The sequence below is a fragment of the Salvelinus namaycush genome, chromosome 35 (assembly GCF_016432855.1).
Source record: "Salvelinus namaycush isolate Seneca chromosome 35, SaNama_1.0, whole genome shotgun sequence".
NCBI lineage: Eukaryota > Metazoa > Chordata > Actinopteri > Salmoniformes > Salmonidae > Salvelinus > Salvelinus namaycush.
In genome coordinates this window covers 32,405,812-32,428,216 of record NC_052341.1, presented here as the reverse complement: position 1 = coordinate 32,428,216, position 22,405 = coordinate 32,405,812, and the positions used below count along the sequence as shown (strand labels likewise).

At 43.3% G+C, this 22,405-nt stretch overlaps 1 protein-coding gene across 4 annotated transcripts in view; it reads left to right on the top strand.

The window, feature by feature from the left end:
* Positions 1–22,363, top strand: part of LOC120029884 (ATP-dependent RNA helicase DHX8) — a 34,715-nt gene extending 12,352 nt beyond the window's left edge. For 2 of the 4 annotated variants that reach the window (XM_038975190.1, XM_038975192.1), the window contains 14 exons: positions 2,703–2,800; positions 2,920–3,067; positions 3,512–3,693; positions 3,837–4,031; positions 4,133–4,318; positions 4,403–4,613; positions 4,734–4,915; positions 5,045–5,185; positions 5,606–5,761; positions 11,923–12,060; positions 12,307–12,435; positions 18,738–18,934; positions 21,150–21,329; positions 21,602–21,821. In XM_038975190.1, coding sequence (XP_038831118.1) covers positions 2,703–2,800; positions 2,920–3,067; positions 3,512–3,693; positions 3,837–4,031; positions 4,133–4,318; positions 4,403–4,613; positions 4,734–4,915; positions 5,045–5,185; positions 5,606–5,761; positions 11,923–12,060; positions 12,307–12,435; positions 18,738–18,934; positions 21,150–21,329; positions 21,602–21,821 — 2,363 coding nt within the window. Of the gene's footprint in view, positions 1–2,702; positions 2,801–2,919; positions 3,068–3,511; positions 3,694–3,836; positions 4,032–4,132; positions 4,319–4,402; positions 4,614–4,733; positions 4,916–5,044; positions 5,186–5,605; positions 5,762–11,922; positions 12,119–12,306; positions 12,436–18,737; positions 18,935–21,149; positions 21,330–21,601 lie in introns of those variants that run through there. The other 2 variants (XM_038975189.1, XM_038975191.1) reach the window with 2 other exon arrangements.
* Positions 22,364–22,405: the final 42 nt, after the last annotated feature.

Here is a 22,405-nt window from a genome sequence, read left to right as displayed (position 1 = left end):
TTTTTAAATTAATTTGTAAAAATGTCTCAACATAATTCCACTTTGACATTATGGGGTATTGTGTGTAGGCCAGTGAATTTTTTTGAAATATATTCCATTTTAAATTCAACACAAAATGTGGACAAATTTAAGGGGTATGAACACTTTCTGAAGCCACTGTATGTTGCCCTAAGAGTTGTGCAAAGTAGGTAGAATCTTTAAAAAATTATTCTCCGCTGTAATGGCTGCCAAAAGTGCTTCCACCAAGTATTAACTCTGGGGTACGAAAACATACGCAATCCAGACATTTAACATTTTTAGGTTCTATAACTTTTCTTTCACTTTGAAAATGTGTAGATTGTTCGGGGGGGGGGGGGGGGGGGGGGGGCGAATTATAATCCCTTTTTTAGATTGAATTTTAAGCCCGCAAAAATGTGAATACTGTGCAAAGGAAGTAGACTTTCACTTGCAACTGTAACTGCGTATGACAGTCGTTGATCTACAAGTCAATGCATGCCGAGCAACCTCAATGCCTATCAGTAGCTCTGTACAACTTTGCGCAGAGTGCGCGCTGTCCAACAAAAGGTAGGCCTCTCTCTGATCTACCTGCTGATTTTGGGATTTACGTCATTTTGATTTGATTTAGATTGCTCAGGTTCACCATCAGAAATAGCTTTTGGTAGTGTTGCCTTAAAGGTGCAGTCTGCAGTTGCTTCATCCATTTTAGGATGATTAATGAAATGAATTCTTGATTAAGAAAATTGATTCTTGAAGAATATAACTTATAAATAAATGGCTCATTAGTACCCCATCAGAACCCAAAATATAAGCTTGAAAAAAAAATAAGCGTAAACAAACACAATATAGCCTCAAAACAAGATCAAAACTATAGTTTTGATATCATGGATGGTCAGTCCTTGCATCCAATGCTCTGTCCGTGAATTTGAGTGGTTACATTTCTCCAGCTTTTTTACTGAAACGGGTGGGGAGAACACTTTGTTTTTGTTCCAAATTCTGATTACCACTTTAAACCGTCGGTGTATATGGTCATCTTTACATGAATAGGCAAAGTTGGTAGCTCATTTTGTAAAAAGGACAGCAATCATTTTTGTTAGCCCAACTGCATTGTTGGAGCAGGAGGAAAATAGAAGCTCACTCTGTACAACATTTACTTGAGATGTTCGACTTCAAGAACAACATATTTCAGCTTTTTGGTATAAGAACCGTGTTGGTTTCACTTTAAAGTTATGGTTAGACGTACCTCTGTCCTTTGAACACACACTCTCCTGTCCTCATTACTACCTGTTCCATTTTAAGACTGGGTGTTCTCTCTGAGTCAGGGAAAATTCCGTTCTGTATGCAGCTACAGCCATGCTGCATTCTCATACAGGCTTTCACAAATAACCCATAACGCACACACCTAACTTTCCATCAACTGTGAAATCAAGTCTCCATTGTGTGGGTAGAATGGGTTAATTTAGTAAAATTGCTACAATTTAGGCGATAAAAGGGGATTTCAACAGTATCCCCTTTCAACCTTGTCAACGGTCTTTGTGGCTTTAGAATGCAGGTGATTGACTGAGAATTATACCTGCAGTGATATTATGCTTAAAAGAACATTAAATTGATACATTATAATATATTTAAAGAGGCAGACAATTTTTTTTTTTTCTATGGATGAATAGAATCAGCCACCAATGAAACAACCTGGGGTCTGTTCATTAGTCGCTCACCGTAGCAAAAGTTTTTTTTACTCGGGTAAAACGGGTAATGTTAAACGGGTAATGTTTTGCCATGTTTGTCACATTTCCTCATCTCCCCACCCACTAGTGCCTACTGCCCAGTAAGCTATTTGCTCATACTAGAAAGCGCAACTTTGGCTATAATGTTAACCTTATAGAGCAACGGACACAATCAGGACTAACTCACAGAAATTCAACAGTCAAGTCTCCATTGTATGGATAGAATGGTTTAATTAGTCAAATTGCTACAACTTAGACAATAAAAGTGAATTTTATCGCCTGACCATTACCTGCTGTGATCTTTGTGGCATAAGAATGCAGGTGATTGACTGCAAATTATACTAACCTGCAGTGACATTATGCTGAAAGAACATTACATTGACTCATGATGATATTTGCCTACCATTTAGTGGCGGAGGAAAGAATTGACATGAAATGGAAAATATTTCTTCAACAACAAATATGAACATTTTTGTAGCTTTATGGTATAAGAACCATGTCGGTTTCACGGTTTAGACATTCCTCTGTCCTTTGTAGCATGACCAGATAGTAGAAACTGGCAACCATGTCCACATCCAGGCTGTTCCATACACACTCGCTCAGAGAAGTCCCCTCAGAGAAGTCCCCTCAGAGAAGTCCCCTCAGAGAAGTCCCCTCAGAGAAGTCCCCTCAGAGAAGTCCCCTCAGAGAAGTCCCCTCAGAGAAGTCCGCTCAGAGAAGCTCTAGCTCAGAGTAGCCCAGCTCCTGAGCTCCATCAGAAGCAGATTTTAATTTTCGAATGGAAAATGAATGTCTTCATGCAATCAATTTCCTCCTCCTAATCAAACTGGATCGCTTCAAACTACAACGTATCGTTTCTGTATCGTATTGGAGCCCGTGTATCTAGATGTGTATCGAACCGTCTTTGAAAGGTGAAGATGCACACTCCTAGAAAGCATACATTGACTGCAGTGTACTAATTGCAAATTTTATTTCATTCAGATCAGGACCTGGAGATTGAGCTAGTGGAGGAGGAGCCTCCGTTCCTGAGAGGACACACTAAACAGAGTATGGACATGAGCCCTGTCAAGATTGTTAAGGTATGTTTTATATTCCTCTGCACTACGCTACTTTCACCCTACCTTTTTTTAGGCCTAACTGTTTTCTATTGTCCCGTGTAGTGTGAACAAATGCCGTTCTCTCGGTTTCCCTCTGTCAGAATCCAGACGGCTCGCTGTCCCAGGCAGCCATGATGCAGAGTGCTTTGGCTAAGGAGAGGAGGGAGGTGAAGCAGGCTCAGCGAATGGCTGAGATGGACTGCATACCTATTGGCCTCAACAAGCACTGGGTCGACCCTTTGCCTGACTGTAAGGACCTGGACCACACACAAACAGTGCATTAGGGATGCCAGACATACAGTATGCTTTCCAACCATGTGGTTTATCATGCTTTCCTTTCTGCCCTCCACAAGGTCACTACCACATAGTAAAGCACAGTCCGGTCCAGTGTTCCTCCTCGGCTACTCTTCCTGGGGTTCACATGAAACTTGACATAATACCGACCATTAATAGACAAGAACAGCACTACATCAATGGTTGTCTGGTTTCCTTTAGCATCCTAACAGGCTGGATAGAGTGGCCTGCTGTAGTGTGCCGTGTCCTCCATGGCCCAGGGTTATAGGGGAGGCTGTGTGGGTGTAAAGGTTCCTCCCAGGATCCTAGACTGGGTCTGGATCACCAGTCATCTGAAGTGGGTGGAGGTTAAATATCATGCCAGTTCATCTCAATTAAAGACGCTTCTCTCTTACACAGTTGATGGAAGGCAGATTGCAGCCAACATGAGAGGAATCGGCATGATGCCAGACGGCGTCCCGGAGTGGAAGAAACATGCCTTTGGGGGCAACCAGGCCTCTTATGGCAAGAAGACAGCAATGTCCATCCTGGAGCAGAGAGAGAGCCTGCCCATCTACAAGCTCAAAGAGCAGCTCATACAGGTTTGTAATAGTAATTTCCCTATAGGGAGAAATAAAGTTGTCAACATTGCTTTATTTCTAATGTTACCCTACTTCATTATGACTTCAACAGTTTCAATGATACATTTTATCTGACTTTGTTCACCTCTCTTTTCCATTATTAGGCTGTCCACGATAATCAGATCCTGATTGTGGTTGGAGAGACTGGCTCTGGGAAAACTACCCAGATCACCCAGTACCTGGCCGAGTCGGGCTACTCCACTCGGGGGAAGATCGGCTGCACTCAGCCCCGTCGTGTGGCAGCCATGTCCGTGGCCAAGAGAGTCTCTGAAGAGTACGGTTGCTGTCTGGGCCAGGAGGTGAGTGAGCAGTTTTACCTTGGTATTCCTTATAATTTGCTTGTAAACAATGACTTCCTTTCTTGAGGGACCTCTCACCTCTCAATTCTTTTCCACACCAGGTGGGCTACACCATCCGTTTTGAGGACTGCACCAGTCCTGAGACGGTGATCAAGTACATGACACATGGTATGCTGCAGAGGGAATGTCTGATAGATCCGGACATGGGTCAGTACACCATCATCATGCTTGACGAGGCCCACGAGAGGACCATCCATACTGATGTGCTCTTTGGTCTACTCAAGAAGGTACACCAGGGTCTTGTTCAGAACAGTCTAAATATTTCCTTGACTGTGTGTTAATTCCTTTTGAATTCTCTCTGTCAATTTCAGACAGTGAAGAAACGGCCAGACATGAAGCTGATTGTGTCCTCAGCGACGCTAGATGCCGTCAAGTTCTCCCAGTACTTCTTCGAGGCACCCATCTTTACCATCCCAGGACGTACTTTCCCAGTGGAGGTGCTCTACTGCAAAGAGCCTGAGACGGACTACCTGGACGCCAGTCTCATCACCGTCATGCAGATCCACCTGACCGAGCCTCCAGGTACGGTTCAAACACGGTTACAATGCATACATCCGCAATGACTGAACTCCTTGATTGACATCCGTAGTTAAGGATTCGGCCATCAGTGACTCATTGTCCTCTCTCGCCCCTTTTTCGCAGGTGATGTCCTGGTGTTTCTGACAGGTCAGGAGGAGATTGACACAGCGTGTGAGATCTTGTATGAACGGATGAAGTCTCTGGGACCTGAAGTGCCTGAACTCATCATTCTACCTGTCTACTCCGCGCTGCCAAGCGAGATGCAGACCCGTATCTTTGACCCAGCTCCCCCCGGCAGCAGGAAGGTATCAGAAGTGCCCACCCAAACACAAACCAGAACGGTCCCAAAAACACACACACAATCTCCTGCTGCCACACATGCCCGATATCAGGTAGGACTAAGCCTAATCATTTTGTGTTATTTGATTCTGCAGGTAATCATTGCCACTAACATTGCTGAGACGTCTCTGACTATTGATGGGATCTACTATGTGGTGGACCCAGGCTTTGTGAAGCAGAATGTCTACAATTCCAAGACTGGCGTCGACCAATTAGTGGTGACCCCCATATCACAGGTAGGTTGAATAAGACGTATGCAGATATCATTATCGTACATGGAGAAGGAACACTGAAAACGTTATAAACACCTGCTCTTTCTATGACAGACTGACCAGGTGAATCCATGTGAAAGCTATGATCCCTTATTGATTTATTTTGTTAAATCCACTTCAATCAGTGTTGATAGACGGGTTAAATAAGTATTTTTAAGCCTTGGGACAATTGAGACATGGATTGTGTGTTTGCTATTCAGAGGGTGAGTGGGCAAGACAAAAGATTTAAGTGCCTTTGAACGGGGTATGGCAGTAGGTGCCAGGGGCACCGTTTTGTGTCAAGAATTGCAACGCTGCTGGGTTTTTCACACTCAACAGTGTACTTTGTGTAGTCGAGAGCATTGACATCCAATCTAAATTAATTGCTTTCACTATATTTCTCAGGCCCAAGCTAAGCAGCGTTCTGGTAGGGCTGGAAGAACCGGCCCTGGGAAATGCTACCGGCTATTTACAGAGAGAGCCTACAGAGACGAGATGCTCACCAGCAATGTGCCTGAAATCCAGAGAACAAACCTGGCCAGTACCATGCTGTCTCTCAAGGTACGTAACACATACAGACAGACACTGACTGGCCTACAACGTTTCTGTAACCATGGGCCCTCATTAACAAACCTTTTTCTTAAAATATATATTATATATTTTCTTGTATTATGCCCCAAGACCCCACTCTCCTGTTTGGAGGACTAGGTGGAAAACATATTGAATGTTAATACACTGCTCAAAAAAATAAAGGGAACACTTAAATAACACAATGTAACTCCAAGTCAATCACACTTCTGTGAAATCAAACTGTCCACTTAGGAAGCAACACTGATTGACAATAAATTTCACATGCTGTTGTGCAAATGGAATAGACAAAAGGTGGAAATTATAGGCAATTAGCAAGACACCCTCAATAAAGGAGTGATTCTGCAGGTGGTGACCACAGACCACTTCTCAGTTCCTATGCTTCCTGGCTGATGTTTTGGTCACTTTTGAATGCTGGCGGTGCTTTCACTCTAGTGGTAGCATGAGACGGAGTCTACAACCCACACAAGTGGCTCAGGTAGAGCAGCTCATCCAGGATGGCACATCAATGCGAGCTGTGGCAAGAAGGTTTGCTGTGTCTGTCAGCGTAGTGTCCAGAGCATGGAGGCGCTACCAGGAGACAGGCCAGTACATCAGGAGACGTGGAGGAGGCCGTAGGAGGGCAACAACCCGTAGGACCGCTACCTCCGCCTTTGTGCAAGGAGGAGCACTGCCAGAGCCCTGCAAAATGACCTCCAGCAGGCCACAAATGTGCATGTGTCAGCATATGGTCTCACAAGGGCTCTGAGGATCTCATCTCGGTACCTAATGGCAGTCAGGCTACCTCTGGCGAGCACATGGAGGGCTGTGCGGCCCCACAAAGAAATGCCACCCCACACCATGACTGACCCACCGCCAAACCGGTCATGCTGGAGGATGTTGCAGGCAGCAGAACGTTCTCCACGGCGTCTCCAGACTCTGTCACGTCTGTCACATGTGCTCAGTGTGAACCTGCTTTCATCTGTGAAGAGCACAGGGCGCCAGTGGCGAATTTGCCAATCTTGGTGTTCTCTGGCAAATGCCAAATGTCCTGCACGGTGTTGGGCTGTAAGCACAACCCCCACCTGTGGACGTCGGGCCCTCATACCACCCTCATGGAGTCTGTTTCTGACCGTTTGAGCAGACACATGCACATTTGTGGCCTGCTGGAGGTCATTTTGCAGGGCTCTGGCAGTGCTCCTCCTTGCACAAAGGCGGAGGTAGCGGTCCTGCTGCTGGGTTGTTGCCCTCCTACGGCCTCCTCCACGTCTCCTGATGTACTGGCCTGTCTCCTGGTAGCGCCTCCATGCTCTGGACACTACGCTGACAGACACAGCAGACCTTCTTGCCACAGCTCGCATTGATGTGCCATCCTGGATGAGCTGCACTACCTGAGCCACTTGTGTGGGTTGTAGACTCCGTCTCATGCCACCACTAGAGTGAAAGCACCGCCAGCATTCAAAAGTGACCAAAACATCAGCCAGGAAGCATAGGAACTGAGAAGTGGTCTGTGGTCACCACCTGCAGAATCACTCCTTTATTGGGGGTGTCTTGCTAATTGCCTATAATTTCCACCTTTTGTCTATTCCATTTGCACAACAGCATGTGACATTTATTGTCAATCAGTGTTGCTTCCTAAGTGGACAGTTTGATTTCACAGAAGTGTGATTGACTTGGAGTTACATTGTGTTGTTTAAGTGTTCCCTTTATTTTTTTGAGCAGTGTATATACAGTGCATTCAGAAAGTATTCAGGCTTTCTCCTTCCCTTTTTCCACATTTTGTTAAGTTACAGCCTTATTCTAAAAATGGATTAAATAAAATAAAAAATCCTCATCAATCTACACACAATACCCCATAATGAAAAAGTGAAGAGATTTTTTCACATTTGTTATTAATAACAAACAGAACTTATTTACGTAAGTATTCAGACACTTTGCTATGAGACTCGAAATTGAGCTCAGGTGCATCCTGTTTCCATTGATCATCCTTGAGAAGTTTCTACAACTTGATTGGAGTCCCCCTGTGGTAAATTCAATTGATTTGACATGATTTGGAAAGGCACACACCTGTCTATATGAGGTCCCACAGTTGACAGCGCTTGTCAGAGCAAAAACCAAGCCACGAGGTTGAAGGAATTGTCCGTAGAGCTCCGAGACAGGATTGTGTCGAGGCACCGATCTGGGGAAGGGTACCAAAAACATTTCTGCAGCATTGAAGATTCCCAAGAACACAGTGGCCTCCATCATTTTTATATGGAAGGAGTTTGGAACCACCAAGACTCTTCCTAGAGCTGGCTGCCAAACTGAGCAATCGGGGGAGAAGGGCCTTGGTCAGGGAGGTGACGAAGAACCCGATGGTCACTCTGACAGCGCTCCGATGTACCTTTTGTTGAAATGGTAGAACCTTCCAGAAGGACAACCATCTCTGCAGCTCTCCACCAATCAGGCCTTTACGCTTGGCGTTTGCCAAAAGGCACCTAAAGACTCTCAGACCATGACAAACAAGGTTCTCTGGTCTGATGAAACCAATATTGAACTCTTTGACCTGAATGCCAAACGTCATGTCTGGAGGAAACCTGGCACCATCCCTATGGTGAAGCATGATGTTGTCAGCATCATGCTGTGGGGATGTTTTTCAGGGACTGGGAGACTAATCAGGATCGAGGGAAAGTTGAACTGAGCAAAGTACAGAGAGATCCTTGATGGAAAACCTGCTCAGGACCTCAGACTCGGGCAAAGGTTCACCTTCCAACAGGACAACGATCCCAAGCACACAGCCAAGACGACGCATGAGTGGCTTCGGGACAAGTCTCTGAATGTCCTTGAGTGGCCCAGCCAGAGCCTGGACTTGAACCCGATCGAACATCTCTGGAGAGACCTGAAAATAACTGTGCAGCGATGCTCCCCGTTCAACCTGACAGAGCTTGAGAGGATCTGCAGAGAAGAATGGGAGAAACTCCCCAAATACAGCTGTGCCAAGCTTGTAGCGTCATACCCACGAAGACTCTGGGCTGTAGTCCCTGCCAAAGGTACTTCGACCAAGTACTGAGTAAAGGGTCTGAATACTTATGTAAATGTGTTATTTCAGGCATTTAAAAAATATATATATTATAAATTAGCAAAAATTTCTAAACCTGTTTTTTCTTTGTCATGATGGGGTATTGTCTGTAGATTGATTTTAGAAAAAGGCTGTAACAAAATGTGGAAAAAGTCATGGGGTCTGAATACTTTCCCAATTGAGATGGTTTGGGATGAGTTAGACTGCAGAGTGAAGGAAAAGCAGCCAACAAGTGCTCAGCATATGTGGGAACTCCTTCAAGACCGTTGGAAAAGCATTCCATGTGAAGCTAGTTTAGAGAATGCCAAAAGTGTGCAAAGCTATCATCAAGGCAAAGGGTGGCTACTTTGAAGAATCTCAAATGTATAATATATTTTGATTTGTTTAACACTTTTTTGGTTACTACATGATTCCATGTGTGTTCTTTCATAGTTTTGATGTCTTCACTATTATTCTACAATGTAGAAAATAGTAAAAATAAAGAAAAACCCTGGAATGAGTAGGTGTGTCCAAACTTTTGACTGGTAATGTGTGTGTGTATATAGAAAAAGGTATGTGGACACCCCTTCAAAATAGTGGATTTGGCTATATCAGCCACACCCGTTGCTGACAGGTTTATATAATTGAACACACAGACATGCAATCTCCATAGACAAACATTAGCATTATAAATGCCATACTGACAAGCTCATTGACTTTCAATCTGCCACCGTCATAGGTGCCACCTTTCCAACAAGTCAGTACGTCAAATTTCTGCTTTGCTAGAGCTGCCCGTTCAACTGTAAGTGCTGTTATTGTGAAGTGGAAACGTCTAGGAGCAACAATGGCTCAGCTGCGAAGTGGTAGGCCACACAAGCTCACAGAACACGACCACCGAGCATAAAAATCGTCTGTCCTCGGTTACAACACACTACCAAGTTCCAAACTGCCTCTGGAAGCAACTTCAGCACAAGAACTGTTTGTCAGGAGCTTCATGAAATGGGTTTCCATGGCAGAGCAGCCGCACACAAGCCTAAGTTCACCATGCGCAAAGCCAAGCGTCGGCTATAGTGGTGTAAAGCTCGCCGCCATTGGACTCTGGAGCAGTGGAAACGCGTTCTCTGGAGTGATGAATCACGCTTCACCATCTGGCAGTCAGATGGATGAATCTGGGTTTGGCGGACGCCAGGAGAACGCTACCTGCCTGAATGCATAGTGCCAACTGTAAAGTTTGTGCCCCGAGGTCCATACAGAAATGTTTTGTTGAGATCAGTGTGGAAGAACTTGACTGGCCTGCACAGAGCCCTGACCTCAATTCCATCAAACACCTTTGGGATGAATTGGAACGCAGACTGTGTGCTAGGCCTAATAGTCAATCAAGTTGTAGAAACATCAAGGATAATCAATGGAATCAGGATGCACCTGAGACTCAATTTCGAGTCCCATAGCAAAGGGTCTGAATACTTAAGGTATTTGTTTTCCTTTGTCATTATGGGGTATTGTGTGTAGATTGATGAGGGGAAAAAAACAATTTAATCCTATTTAGAATAAGGCTCTAACGTAACAATGTGGAAAAAGTCCAGGGGTCTGAATACTTTCCGAATGCACTGTGTATGTGATATATTTTATTTATTTAGATGTGTGTATAAGTGATAATGCCCTCGAATCCGGTGTTTGGAGGATATTGTAATGAAACAGCAGGGAGCAGGTCTCGAACCCGAGGTCCGGCGCGCTATCGACTGTGCCGCAAAAGCATGCTCAAACGGCAGAGTCGATTTCTGCACTTATAAACCCAGGGTCGTTACACTACTCCCTCCTTTCAAAGAGCGCGTCCTCTAGCGACTCTACGTCTTACAGAAACGCGCTCACCGACAGCAGGGAGCAGGTCTCGAACCCTCCACCTTCTAGCCCGAGGTCCGGCGCGCTATCGACTGTGCTACATTCGTTCTAAATGTTCCATTGCCATACTGGCTGGCAACGTTCTTATCTCTCGCTTGCTAACTTAGTCTCGTCAAAAAGTGCAGCCAGAATAACTGCAACGTAGCTGCATTTGTTCAAGCGGTTTTCTAGTGACATTTATCTAGATACACCCATAACAATGAGCTAATGAGGTGCAATTTTGCCTGGCATAGAAAATGTGCGCACTCATCAAGACACTTTTGTTCAGAGGAGCTAGCCAACAACACAACTAACAGAATCACTTCAAACCGAAGCTGGAAAGACTGCAAACTAGCTGCACTTCGTTTTACCTTTTTTCAATTGGCATTTCTTCTGGCTGAGAAACGCTGTCTGCCTGCCTGTCCCGTCCCGACACGTTAATTACTATGGGACAGCTGGAGATCGAATTTGAATATTGAAACAGTGTTACAAATGTCAGAGAGACAGACAGACAAGATTTATACAAATCTCTGCTGTTGAAAACTAAATGTTACTCTAAAAGAAATGTGAGAATGTCTAGATGCTTTTTATAGTGGAGATCAAGTTTATAAAGTGCCTGGCTGGGCTGATGAGAAAGTGTATTGCGCAGTCAGATGGAACAGAGTAAGTAGGCATTTTAACGTCATAGATTTAGCCGGTGGTAATTTGTGGAATAGACATCAACTGGAATGCAGTTTTAACCAATCAGCATTCAGGATTAGAACCACCCGTTCTGTGTATGCATGTACAGTTGAAGACGGAAGTTTACATATACCTTGGCAAAATACATTTAAACTCAGTTTTTGACAATTCCTGACATTTAATCCTAGTAAAAATTCCCAGTTTTAGGTCAGTTAGGATCACCACTTTATTTTAAGAACGTGAAATGTCAGAATAGTAGTGGAGAGAGTGATTTATTTCAGCTTTTATTTCTTTCGTCACATTCCCAGTGGGTCAGTAGTTTACATACACTCAATTCGTATTTGGTAGCATTGACTTAAACAATTTAAACTTGGGTCAAACATTTCGGGTAGCCTTCCACAAGCTTCCCACATTGTGTGTGTGTGTGTGTGTATATATATATATAATATATATTATATATATATATATATATATATATATATATATATATATATATATATATACAATACTCTGTTCTTCCAATGCCACCCCTTTACTTTCCCCTCTATACTTCCTTCAGGCCATGGGCATCAATGACCTGCTATCATTTGATTTCATGGACGCTCCACCCATGGAGACAATGATCACAGCTATGGAGATGCTCTACACTTTAGGGGCTCTGGATGATGAGGGGTTACTCACTCGCCTTGGACGCAGGGTAAGATGGAGTATGGAACAACAAGCGATCTATTCAATATATTGAAGATGAAAATCAGGCAAGCAATTATATTTGAATTGATGCCGTAGTTAATATAAAAAATTTAAAAACATGTATTCAAATTTGGAAGTTCATGGTCAGTGAATTGTCTGAGTTAAAATTGACTTGACCACAATATTGTTGTAATGAATTAAATGTTATACACTCTTCCCCATTCCTCTCCCTCTGTCTCTATGTTTGTATCAGATGGCTGAGTTCCCTCTGGAGCCCATGTTGTGTAAGATGCTGATCATGTCCGTCCACCTGGGCTGCAGTGAGGAGATGCTCACCATCGTCTCCATGCTGTCTGTGCAGAACGTCTTCTACAGGCCCAAGGTACGGCAAATCACAGGTCCATAAATACTGTGTAACCATGGCTATGTCCAGGCCAGTGTGTTAACTGAAATATTACATAAAAACCATGCACGGAAAAAATAAATAACCTTCTGCAGCTCGACAATGATGGTAGCTATTCAAATTGGAATATATTTCTCTACTGTGTCTGCAAATACTGTTTTGTAATAAAACATTGACGCCAAAGTCATTTTCAATGTTGTTAGCTTTCAAGCTAGTCAGCTAACAAGTTACCTATAAGTCAGCCTCACATTCTGGTAATTTTGACTGCAAATATTGAATGTTACATTACTTAATTAGATCCATGTCTGTCTCAGATTGGTTTCAAATGTGCACATCTCAGCTTTGTTATACAGCACACATATTAGCTAATAGCTACCGATGCTAGTCCGCTAGGTAGCAGAAGCCAAGCTAGCATCAAAGTAAAATGTTATTCAAATCAATCCCGAGTAGCGCAGCTGTCTAAGGCACTGTATCTCAGTGCAAGAGGCGTCACTACAGTCCCTGGTTCGAATCCAGGCTGTATAACACCCGGCCGTGATTTGGAGTCTCATAGGGCGGCGCACAATTGGCCCAGCGTCGTCCGGGTTTGCCCGGGGTAGGCCGTCATTGTAAATAAGAATTTGTTCTTGACTGACTTGCCGAGTTAAATAAAATAAATGTGTATTTGTCACATGCTTCGTAAACAACAGGTGTATACTAACAGTGAAATGCTTACGGGGTCCTTTTCCAACAATGCAGAGATAAAGGTACTATATACATTTGAAGTCAGAAGTTTACATACACCTTAGCCAAATACATTTAAACTCAGTTTTAACAATTCCTGACGTTAAATCCTAGTAAAAATTCCCTGTCTTAGGTCAGTTTCTTAGGTCAGTTAGGATCACAAGAATGTGAAATGTCAGAATAATAGTAGAGAGAAAGATTTATTTCAGCTTTTATTTCTTTCATCACATTCCCAGTGGGTCAGAAGTTTACATACACTCAATTAGTATTTGATAGCATTGACTTTAAATTGTTTAACTTGGGTCAAACGTTTCAGGTAGCCTTCCACAAGCTTCCCACAATAATTTTGGTGAATTTTGGCCCATTCCTCCTGACAGAGCTGGTGTAACTGAGTCAGTTTTGTAGGCCTCCTTGCTCGCACACACTTTTTCAGTTCTGCCCACCAATTCTCTATAGGATTGAAGTCGGGGCTTTGTGATGACCACTCTAATACCTTGACTTTGTTGTCCTTAAGCCATTTTGCCACAACTTTGGAAGTATGCTTGAGGTCATTGTCCATTTGAAAGACCCATTTGCGACCAAGCTTTAACTTCCAGACTGATGTCTTGAGATGTTACTTCAATATATCCACATAATTTTCCTTTCTCATGATGCCATCTATTTTGTGAAGTGCACCAGTCCCTCCTGCAGCAAAGCACCCCCACAACATGATGCTGCCACCCCCGTGCTTCACGGTTGGTATGGTGTTCTTCGGCTTGCAAGCCTCCCCCTTTTTCCTCCAAACATAACGATGGTCATTATGGCCAAACAGTTCTATTTTTGTTTCATCAGACCAGAGGACATTTATCCAAAAAGTACAATCTTTGTCCCCATGTGCAGTTGCAAACCGTAGTCTGGCTTTTTTATGGCAGTTTTGGAGCAGTGGCTTCTTCCTTGCTGAGTGGCCTTTCAGGTTATGTCGATATAGGACTCGTTTTACTGTGGATATAGATACTTTTGTACCTGTTTCCTCCAGCATCTTCACAATGTCCTTTGCTGTTGTTCTGGGATTGATTTACACTTTTCGAAACCAAAGTACATTAATCTCTAGGAGACAGAACACGTCTCCTTCCTGAGCGGTATGAGGCTGGTGGTCCCATGGTGTTTATACTTGTGTACTATTGTTTGTACAGATGAACGTGGTACCTTCAGGCGTTTGGAAATTGCTCCCAAGGATGAACCAGTCTTGTGGAGGTCTACAAGTTTTTTTCTGAGGCTGATTTCTTTAGATTTCCCCATGATGTCAAGCAAAGAGGCACTGAGTTTGAAGGTAGGCCTTGAAATACATCCACAGGTACACCTCCAATTGACTCAAATGATGTCAATTATCCTATCAGAAGCTTCTTAAGCCATGACATAATTTTCTGGAATTTTCCATGCTGTTTAAAGGCACAGTCAACTTAGTGTATGTAAACTTCTGACCAACTGGAATTGTGATACAGTGAATTATAAGTGAAATAATCTGTATGTTAACAACTGTTGGAAAAATTACTTGTCAGGCACAAAGTAGATGTCCTAACCGACTTGCCAAAACTATAGTTTGTTAACAAGAAATGTGTGGAGTGGTTGCAAAACGAGTTTTAATGACTCCAACCTAAGTGTGCAGTCATGGCCAAAAGTTTTGAGAACGACACAAATATTAATTTCCACAAAGTTTGCTGCTTCAGTGTCTTTAGATATGTTTGTCAGATGTTACTTTGGAATACTGAAGTATAATTACGAGCATTTCATAAGTGCCAAAGGATTAACTTCTTACGGCTGCAGGGGCAGTATTGAGTAGCTTGGATGAAAAGGTGCCCAGAGTAAACTGCCTGCTCCTCAGTCCCAGTTGCTAATATATGCATATTATTATTAGTATTGTATACATTTACATTTAAGTCATTTAGCAGACGCTCTTATCCAGAGCGACTTACATTTAACCTTTTTTTATTTTTTATTTAACTAGGCAAGTCAGTTAAGAACAAACTCTTTTTTTTTTTTTTTTTTTTCAATGACGGCCTAGGAACAGTGGGTTAACTGCCTTGTTCAGGGGCAGAACGACAGATTTGTACCTTGTCAGCTCGGGGATTTGAACTTGCAACCTTTCGGTTACTAGCCCAATGCTCTAACCACTAGGCTACCCTGCCGCCCCATAGAAAACACTCTGTTTTCTAAAACTGTTTGAATGATGTCTGTGAGTATAACAGAACTCATATGACAGGCATAAACCTGAGAAAAAAATCCAACCAGGAAGTGGGAAATCTGAGGTTTGTAGGTTTTCAACTCATCGCTTATCGAATACACAGTGGGATATGGGTCAGTTTGCACTTCCTATGGCTTCCACTAGATGTCAACAGTCTTTAGAACCATGTCTGATGCTTCTACTGTGAAGTGGGGCCGAAGGAGAGGAGAATGAGTAAGGTCTGCCATGAGCTGACCATGCGCGTTCATGTGAGAGCGAGCTCTGTTCTATCGCATTTCTGAAGACAAAAGAATTCTCCGGTTGGAACATTATTGAAGATTTATGTTAAAAACATCCTAAAGATTGATTCAATACATCGTTTGACATGTTTCTACTGACTGTTACGGAATTTTTTGACATCGTCTGCTTTTAGTGAACGCGCTTCATGACTTTGGATTTGTTTACCAAACGCGCTAACAAAAGTAGCTATTTGGACATAAATGGACATAAACAGGCATAAACCTGAGCAAAACAAAACGTACATTTCTTGTGGGAGTCCTGGGAGTGCATTCCGACGAAGATCAGCAAAGGTAAGTGAAGATTTATAATGCTATTTATGACTTTTGTTGACTCCACAATTTAGCGGGTAACTGTATGGCTTGCTTTTGTGGCTGAACACTGTTCTCAGATTATTGAATATTGTGCTTTTGCCGTAAAGCTTTTTTGAAATCTGACACAGCGTTTGCATTAAGAACAAGTTTATCTTTAATTCTATGTAAAACATGTATCTTTCATCAAAGTTTATGATGAGTATTTCTGTTATTTGATGTGGCTCTCTGAAATTTCTCTGGATATTCTGGAGGCATTTCTGAACATGGCGCCAATGTAAACTGAGGTTTTTGGATATAAATATGAACTTTATCGAACAAAACATATATGTATTGTGTAACATGAAGTCCTATGAAGATCATCAAAGGTTAGTGATTCATTTTATCTCTGTTTCTGCTTTTTGTGACTCCTGTCTTTGGCTGGAAAAATGGCTGTGTTTCTGTGATTTGGTGGTGACCTAACATAATCGTTTGTGGTGCTTTCGCTGTAAAGCCTTTTTGAAATCGGACACTGTGGTGGGATTAACAAGAAGTGTATCTTTTTAAAATGGTGTGAAATACTTATGTCATGCAATAAAATGCTAATTAATTACTTAAAAATCATACAATGTGATTTTCTGGATTTTCCGTCTCTCACAGTTGAAGTGTACCTATGATAAAAATTACAGACCTCTACATGCTTTTGTAAGTAGGAAAACCTGCAAAATCGGCAGTGTATCAAATACTTGTTCTCCCCACTGTATATACACTGCTCAAAAAAATAAAGGGAACACTAAAATAACACATCCTAGATCTGAATGAATGAAATATTCTTATTAAATACTTTTTTCTTTACATAGTTGAATGTGCTGACAACAAAATCACACAAAAATTATCAATGAAAAATCAAATTTATCAACCCATGAAGGTCTGAATTTGGAGTCACACTCTAAATTAAAGTGGAAAACCACACTACTGGCTGATCCAACTTTGATGTAATGTCCTTAAAACAAGTCAAAATGAGGCTCGGTAGTGTGTGTGGCCTCCACGTGCCTGTATGACCTCCCTACAACGCCTGGGCATGCTCCTGATGAGGTGGCGGATGGTCTCCTGAGGGATCTCCTCCCAGACCTGGACTAAAGCATCCGCCAACTCCTGGACAGTCTGTGGTGCAACGTGGCGTTGGTGGATGGAGCGAGACATAATGTCCCAGATGTGCTCAATTGGATTCAGGTCTGGGGAACGGGCGGGCCAGTCCATAGCATCAATGCTTTCCTCTTGCAGGAACTGCTGACACACTCCAGCCACATGAGGTCTAGCATTGTCTTGCATTAGGAGGAACCCAGGGCCAACCGCACCAGCATATGGTCTCACAAGGGGTCTGAGGATCTCATCTCGGTACCTAATGGCAGTCAGGCTACCTCTGGCGAGCACATGGAGGGCTGTGCGGCCCCCCAAAGAAATGCCACCCCACACCATGACTGACCCACCGCCAAACCGGTAATGCTGGAGGATGTTGCAGGCAGCAGAAAGTTCTCCACGGCGTCTCCAGACTCTGTCACGTGCTCAGTGTGAACCTGCTTTCATCTGTGAAGAGCACAGGGTGCCAGTGGCGAATTTGCCACTCTTGGTGTTCTCTGGCAAATGCCAAACGTCCTGCACGGTGTTGGGCTGTAAGCACAACCCCCACCTGTGGACGTCGGGCCCTCATACCACCCTCATGGAGTCTGTTTCTGACCGTTTGAGCAGACACATGCACATTTGTGGCCTGCTGGAGGTCATTTTGCAGGGCTCTGGCAGTGCTCCTCCTTGCACAAAGGTGGAGGTAGCGGTCCTGCTGCTGGGTTGTTGCCCTCCTACGGCCTCCTCCACGTCTCCTGATGTACTGGCCTGTCTCCTGGTAGCGCCTCCATGCTCTGGACACTACGCTGACAGACACAGCGAACCTTCGTGCCACAGCTCGCATTGATGTGCCATCCTGGATGAGCTGCACTACCTGAGCCACTTGTGTGTGTTGTACACTCCGTCTCATGCTACCACTAGAGTGAAAGCACCGCCAGCATTCAAAAGTGACCAAAACATCAGCCAGGAAGCATAGGAACTGAGAAGTGGTCTGTGGTCACCACCTGCAGAACCACTCCTTTATTGGGGGTGTCTTGCTAATTGCCTATAATTTCCACCTGTTGTCTATTCCATTTGCACAACAGCATGTGAAATGTATTGTCAATCAGTGTTGCTTCCTAAGTGGACAGTTTGATTTCACAGAAGTGTGATTGACTTGGAGTTACATTGTGTTGTTTAAGTGTTCCCTTTATTTTTTTGAGCAGTGTATATATATATATAGTGACACAAGGAATATACAAAAAATACAAATTTGTCTGACAACTGTTGGTTGTCTCACAAAATATGTTATTACAACTTGGCGATGTGGGTTTTGTTAGCTTACCAAATTGTAATGTTTTTCACTCTACTGTAAATCGCAGTTAAGGGTTCACCTTGGGCGCAAATGTGAAGGCTTGAGCCATTTATGCGCATGCACCCTCTGTAGGATTAGAATACCCTTGGGCAGGGGGTGGTTTATGGGTTTACAACAAGAATCAACTGCTATCACATTTGTTGATGGTAGTGAATTATGGTTGACTGACTTTCCTAACTTGTCATATGTTGTTTGAAACCTCCAACCATAATGTGACAGTTGTAGCCTAATGTGATTTTAATGTTGATCAGTTGGTGGCCAGTCCTTATAGTCAATTTATTCTCTGGTGCCCTAGGACAAGCAGCAGATGGCTGACCAGAAGAAGGCCAAGTTCCACCAGGCCGAAGGAGACCACCTTACTCTGCTGGCTGTCTATAACTCCTGGAAGAACAACAAGTTCTCCAACCCCTGGTGCTTCGAGAACTTCATCCAGGCCCGTTCCTTGCGAAGAGCCCAGGATATCCGCAAACAGATGCTGGGTATCATGGACAGGTAGGACACTCATCATAAGCGTATGTGATTAATTCTATATCCGGCAAAGTTCTCAAAGACTCAAGGAAGCAATCTCTAAGGCCTAAATTTAACCTTATCTACAGTGCATTCGGAAAGTATTCAGACCCCTTGACTTTTCCCCCCTTTTGTTATGTTACAGCCTTATTCTGAAATGTATTCAATTAGTTTTTTCCCTCATCAATCTACACACAATACCCCATAATGACAAAGCAAAAACAGGTTTTTAGAATGTTTAGCAAATTTATTAAAAATAAAAGACCTGAAATCTCAGAGCCTTTACTCAGTACTTTGTTGATGCACCTTTGGCAGCGATTACAGCATTGCGTCTTCTTGGGTATGACGCTACAAGCTTGGCACACCTGTATTTGGGGAGTTTCTCCCATTCTTCTCTGCAGATCCTCTCAAGCTCTGTCAGGTTGGATGGGGAGCGTCGCTTTACACCTATTTTCAGGTCTCTCCAAAGATGTTCGATCGGGTTCAAGTCTGGGCTCTTGCTGGGCCACTCAAGGACATTCAGAAACTTTTCCCAAAGCCACTCCTTCATTGTCTTGGCTGTGTGCTTAGGGTCGTTGTCCTGTTGGAAGGTGAACCTTTGCCCCAGTCTGAGGTCCTGAGTGCTCTGGAGCAGGTTTTCATCAAGGATCTCTCTCTGTACTTTACTCCGTTCATCTTTCCCTCGATCCTGATTAGTTTCCCTGCCACTGAAAACATTCCCACTGCATTATGCTGCCACCACCATGCTTCACCGTAGGGATGGTGCCAGGTTTCCTCCAGATGTGACGCTTGGTATTCAGGCCAAATAGTTCAATCTTGGTTTCATCAGACCAGAGAATCTTGTTTCTCATGGTTTGAGAGTCCTTCAGGAACATTTTAGCCTGCTTGGAGTTGGCCGTCATGTGCCTTTTACCGAGGGGTGGTTTCCATCCACTCTACCATACATGCCTGATTGGTGGAGTGCTGCAGAGATGGCTGTCCTTCTGGAAGGTTCTCCCATCTCCACAGAGGAACTCTGGAGCTTTGTCAGAGTGACCATCTGGGTTCTTCGTGGTTCCAAACTACTTGATTTTTAAGAATGATGGAGGCCACTGTTCTTGGGGACCTTCAATGCTGCAGAAATGATTTGGTACGCTTCCCCAGATCTGTGCCTCGACACAATCCTGTCTCGGAGCTCTACGGACAATTCCTTTCATCTCATGGCTTGGTTTTTGCTCTGACATGCACTGTCAAATGTGGGACCTTGTATAGACAAGTTTGTGCCTTTCCAAATCATGTACAATCAATTGAATTTTACCACAGGTGGACTCAAATCAAGTTGTAGAAACAACAACAAATAAGGTATCTCTTTTTTTTTTATATACATTTTCGAAAAATTCTAAAAAGCTGTTTTCGCTTTGTCATTATGGGGTATTGTGTGTAGATTGAGGAAAATAATAATTGTAATACGTACAAAAATATAAATGCAACGTGACAAATTCAACAATTTTTTACTCATTTACAGTTCATATAAGGAAATCAGTCAATTTAAATTAATTCATTATGCCCTAATCTATGGATTGCACAGGGGTGCAGCCATGGGTGGGCGTGGGAAGGCCCACCCACTGGGGAGCCAGGCTCAGCCATTCAGAATGAGTTTTCCCCCACAAAAGTGCTTTATTACAGACAGAAATACTCCTCAGTTTCATCAGCTGTCCAGGTGGCTGGCCTCAGATGATCCCACAGGTAAAGATGCTTGATGTGGAGGTTCTGGGCTGGCGTGGTTATACGTGGTCTGTGGTTGTGAGGCCAGTTGGACGTACTGCACTCCCTCAAAACTTGAGAAATCTGTGCCATTGTGTTTTTGTGACAAAACTGTACATTTTAGTGGCCTTTTTATTGTCCCAGCACAAGGTGCGCATGTGTAATGCTCATGCTGTTTAATCACAGCTGTCAGGTGGATGGATTATCTTGGCAAAGGAGAAATGCTCGTTAACAGTGATCTAAACAAATATGTGCACAAAATTTGAGAGAAATTAGCATTTTGTGCATATGGAACATTTCTAGGATCTTTTATTTCAGCTCATGAAAAATGGGACCAACACTTTTTGCATTTATATTTTTGTTCAGTTTACTTCATAGAAATCTACAGGCCTTACTGTATCAAAATGTCAGACATAGGATTCCAATAATTCACCCTTACTTTGACCTGTTCTTTCAGGCATAAACTGGACATGGTGTCTTGTGGAAAGGCCACAGTGCGCATACAGAAGGCCATCTGCAGTGGTTTCTTCCGGAACGCAGCCAAAAAGGATCCCCAGGAGGGCTACCGTACCCTTATTGACCAGCAGGTGGTGTACATCCACCCCTCCAGTTCCCTGTTCAACCGCCAGCCTGAGTGGTGAGTCTATACCCGTGGGGGTTTTAGGCATAGTCTCAAGTTTACATTGACTATCGTCAATTGTTACTCGTAAAGGTTTTTGACATCCTTGCCTCTATGTAGTAGAGTCATTGTATAGATCAAACATTGTTGGAAAGTAAAGAGTACTGTATAAGTTTATAGACTGATACTTTTTAGATATATATGATCAGGCAATAGAGCTCCAGAAAGATTAAAAAACGTGCTCTTCTGTACACTAATTTCCCCCACTCCTTTCATCCCCATATCGCCAGGTTAGTGTACCATGAGTTGGTGCTGACCACTAAGGAGTACATGAGGGAGGTGACCACCATTGACCCACGCTGGCTGGTAGAGTTCTCGCCGGCCTTTTTCAAAGTGGCCGATCCCACGCGTCTCAGCAAACAGAAGAAGATGCAGCGCCTCGAGCCCCTCTACAACCGCTACGAAGAGCCCAACGCTTGGAGAATCTCCCGCGCCTTTCGCAGGAAGTAGAGGTGTATCTCTATACCCTTACGCACAGGCTCACACCACAGCAGGAGAGAGAGGGAGACTGTCATTGACAACTGGTTGAGAAATACCAGTCCATTGTTCCTTTCTGTGTTCCTTCCGAGTCATTTGGCTTCATGGTCAATGTCAGTTAACTTACCTCCCATCAGACAGAAATCAAAAGTGCCCATATATTACCAAAAAGTTTTTTTTGCCCAATGTATAAATTATCTCAAAACAGAACATTACGGATTCCCTCAAAGAAAATGACTATTAAGTGATTAGGAAGGAGACTGGACACTTTAAGTGGGCAGTAATCTAATCAGTCAGTGGAAGTCTGTCTGTTTATGAGGACACAATGCTGAGAGTCCATTTAGTCTAGAGATCTCATGTAATATAGTTTATATCTAGGGAAATAGATCGGACTTTGATTGTGGTCAACAATTACCAGATCTGTGGTTTCATTAAGATGACGGAAATGTAAGCGAACTGAAATGAGTGATATCTAAATGACCATATTCTTCCATATTAAATATTGGATGGTCTCATGTCTGCTGTTTTTGTCTTGTTGCTGTTATAATTAAACTGTC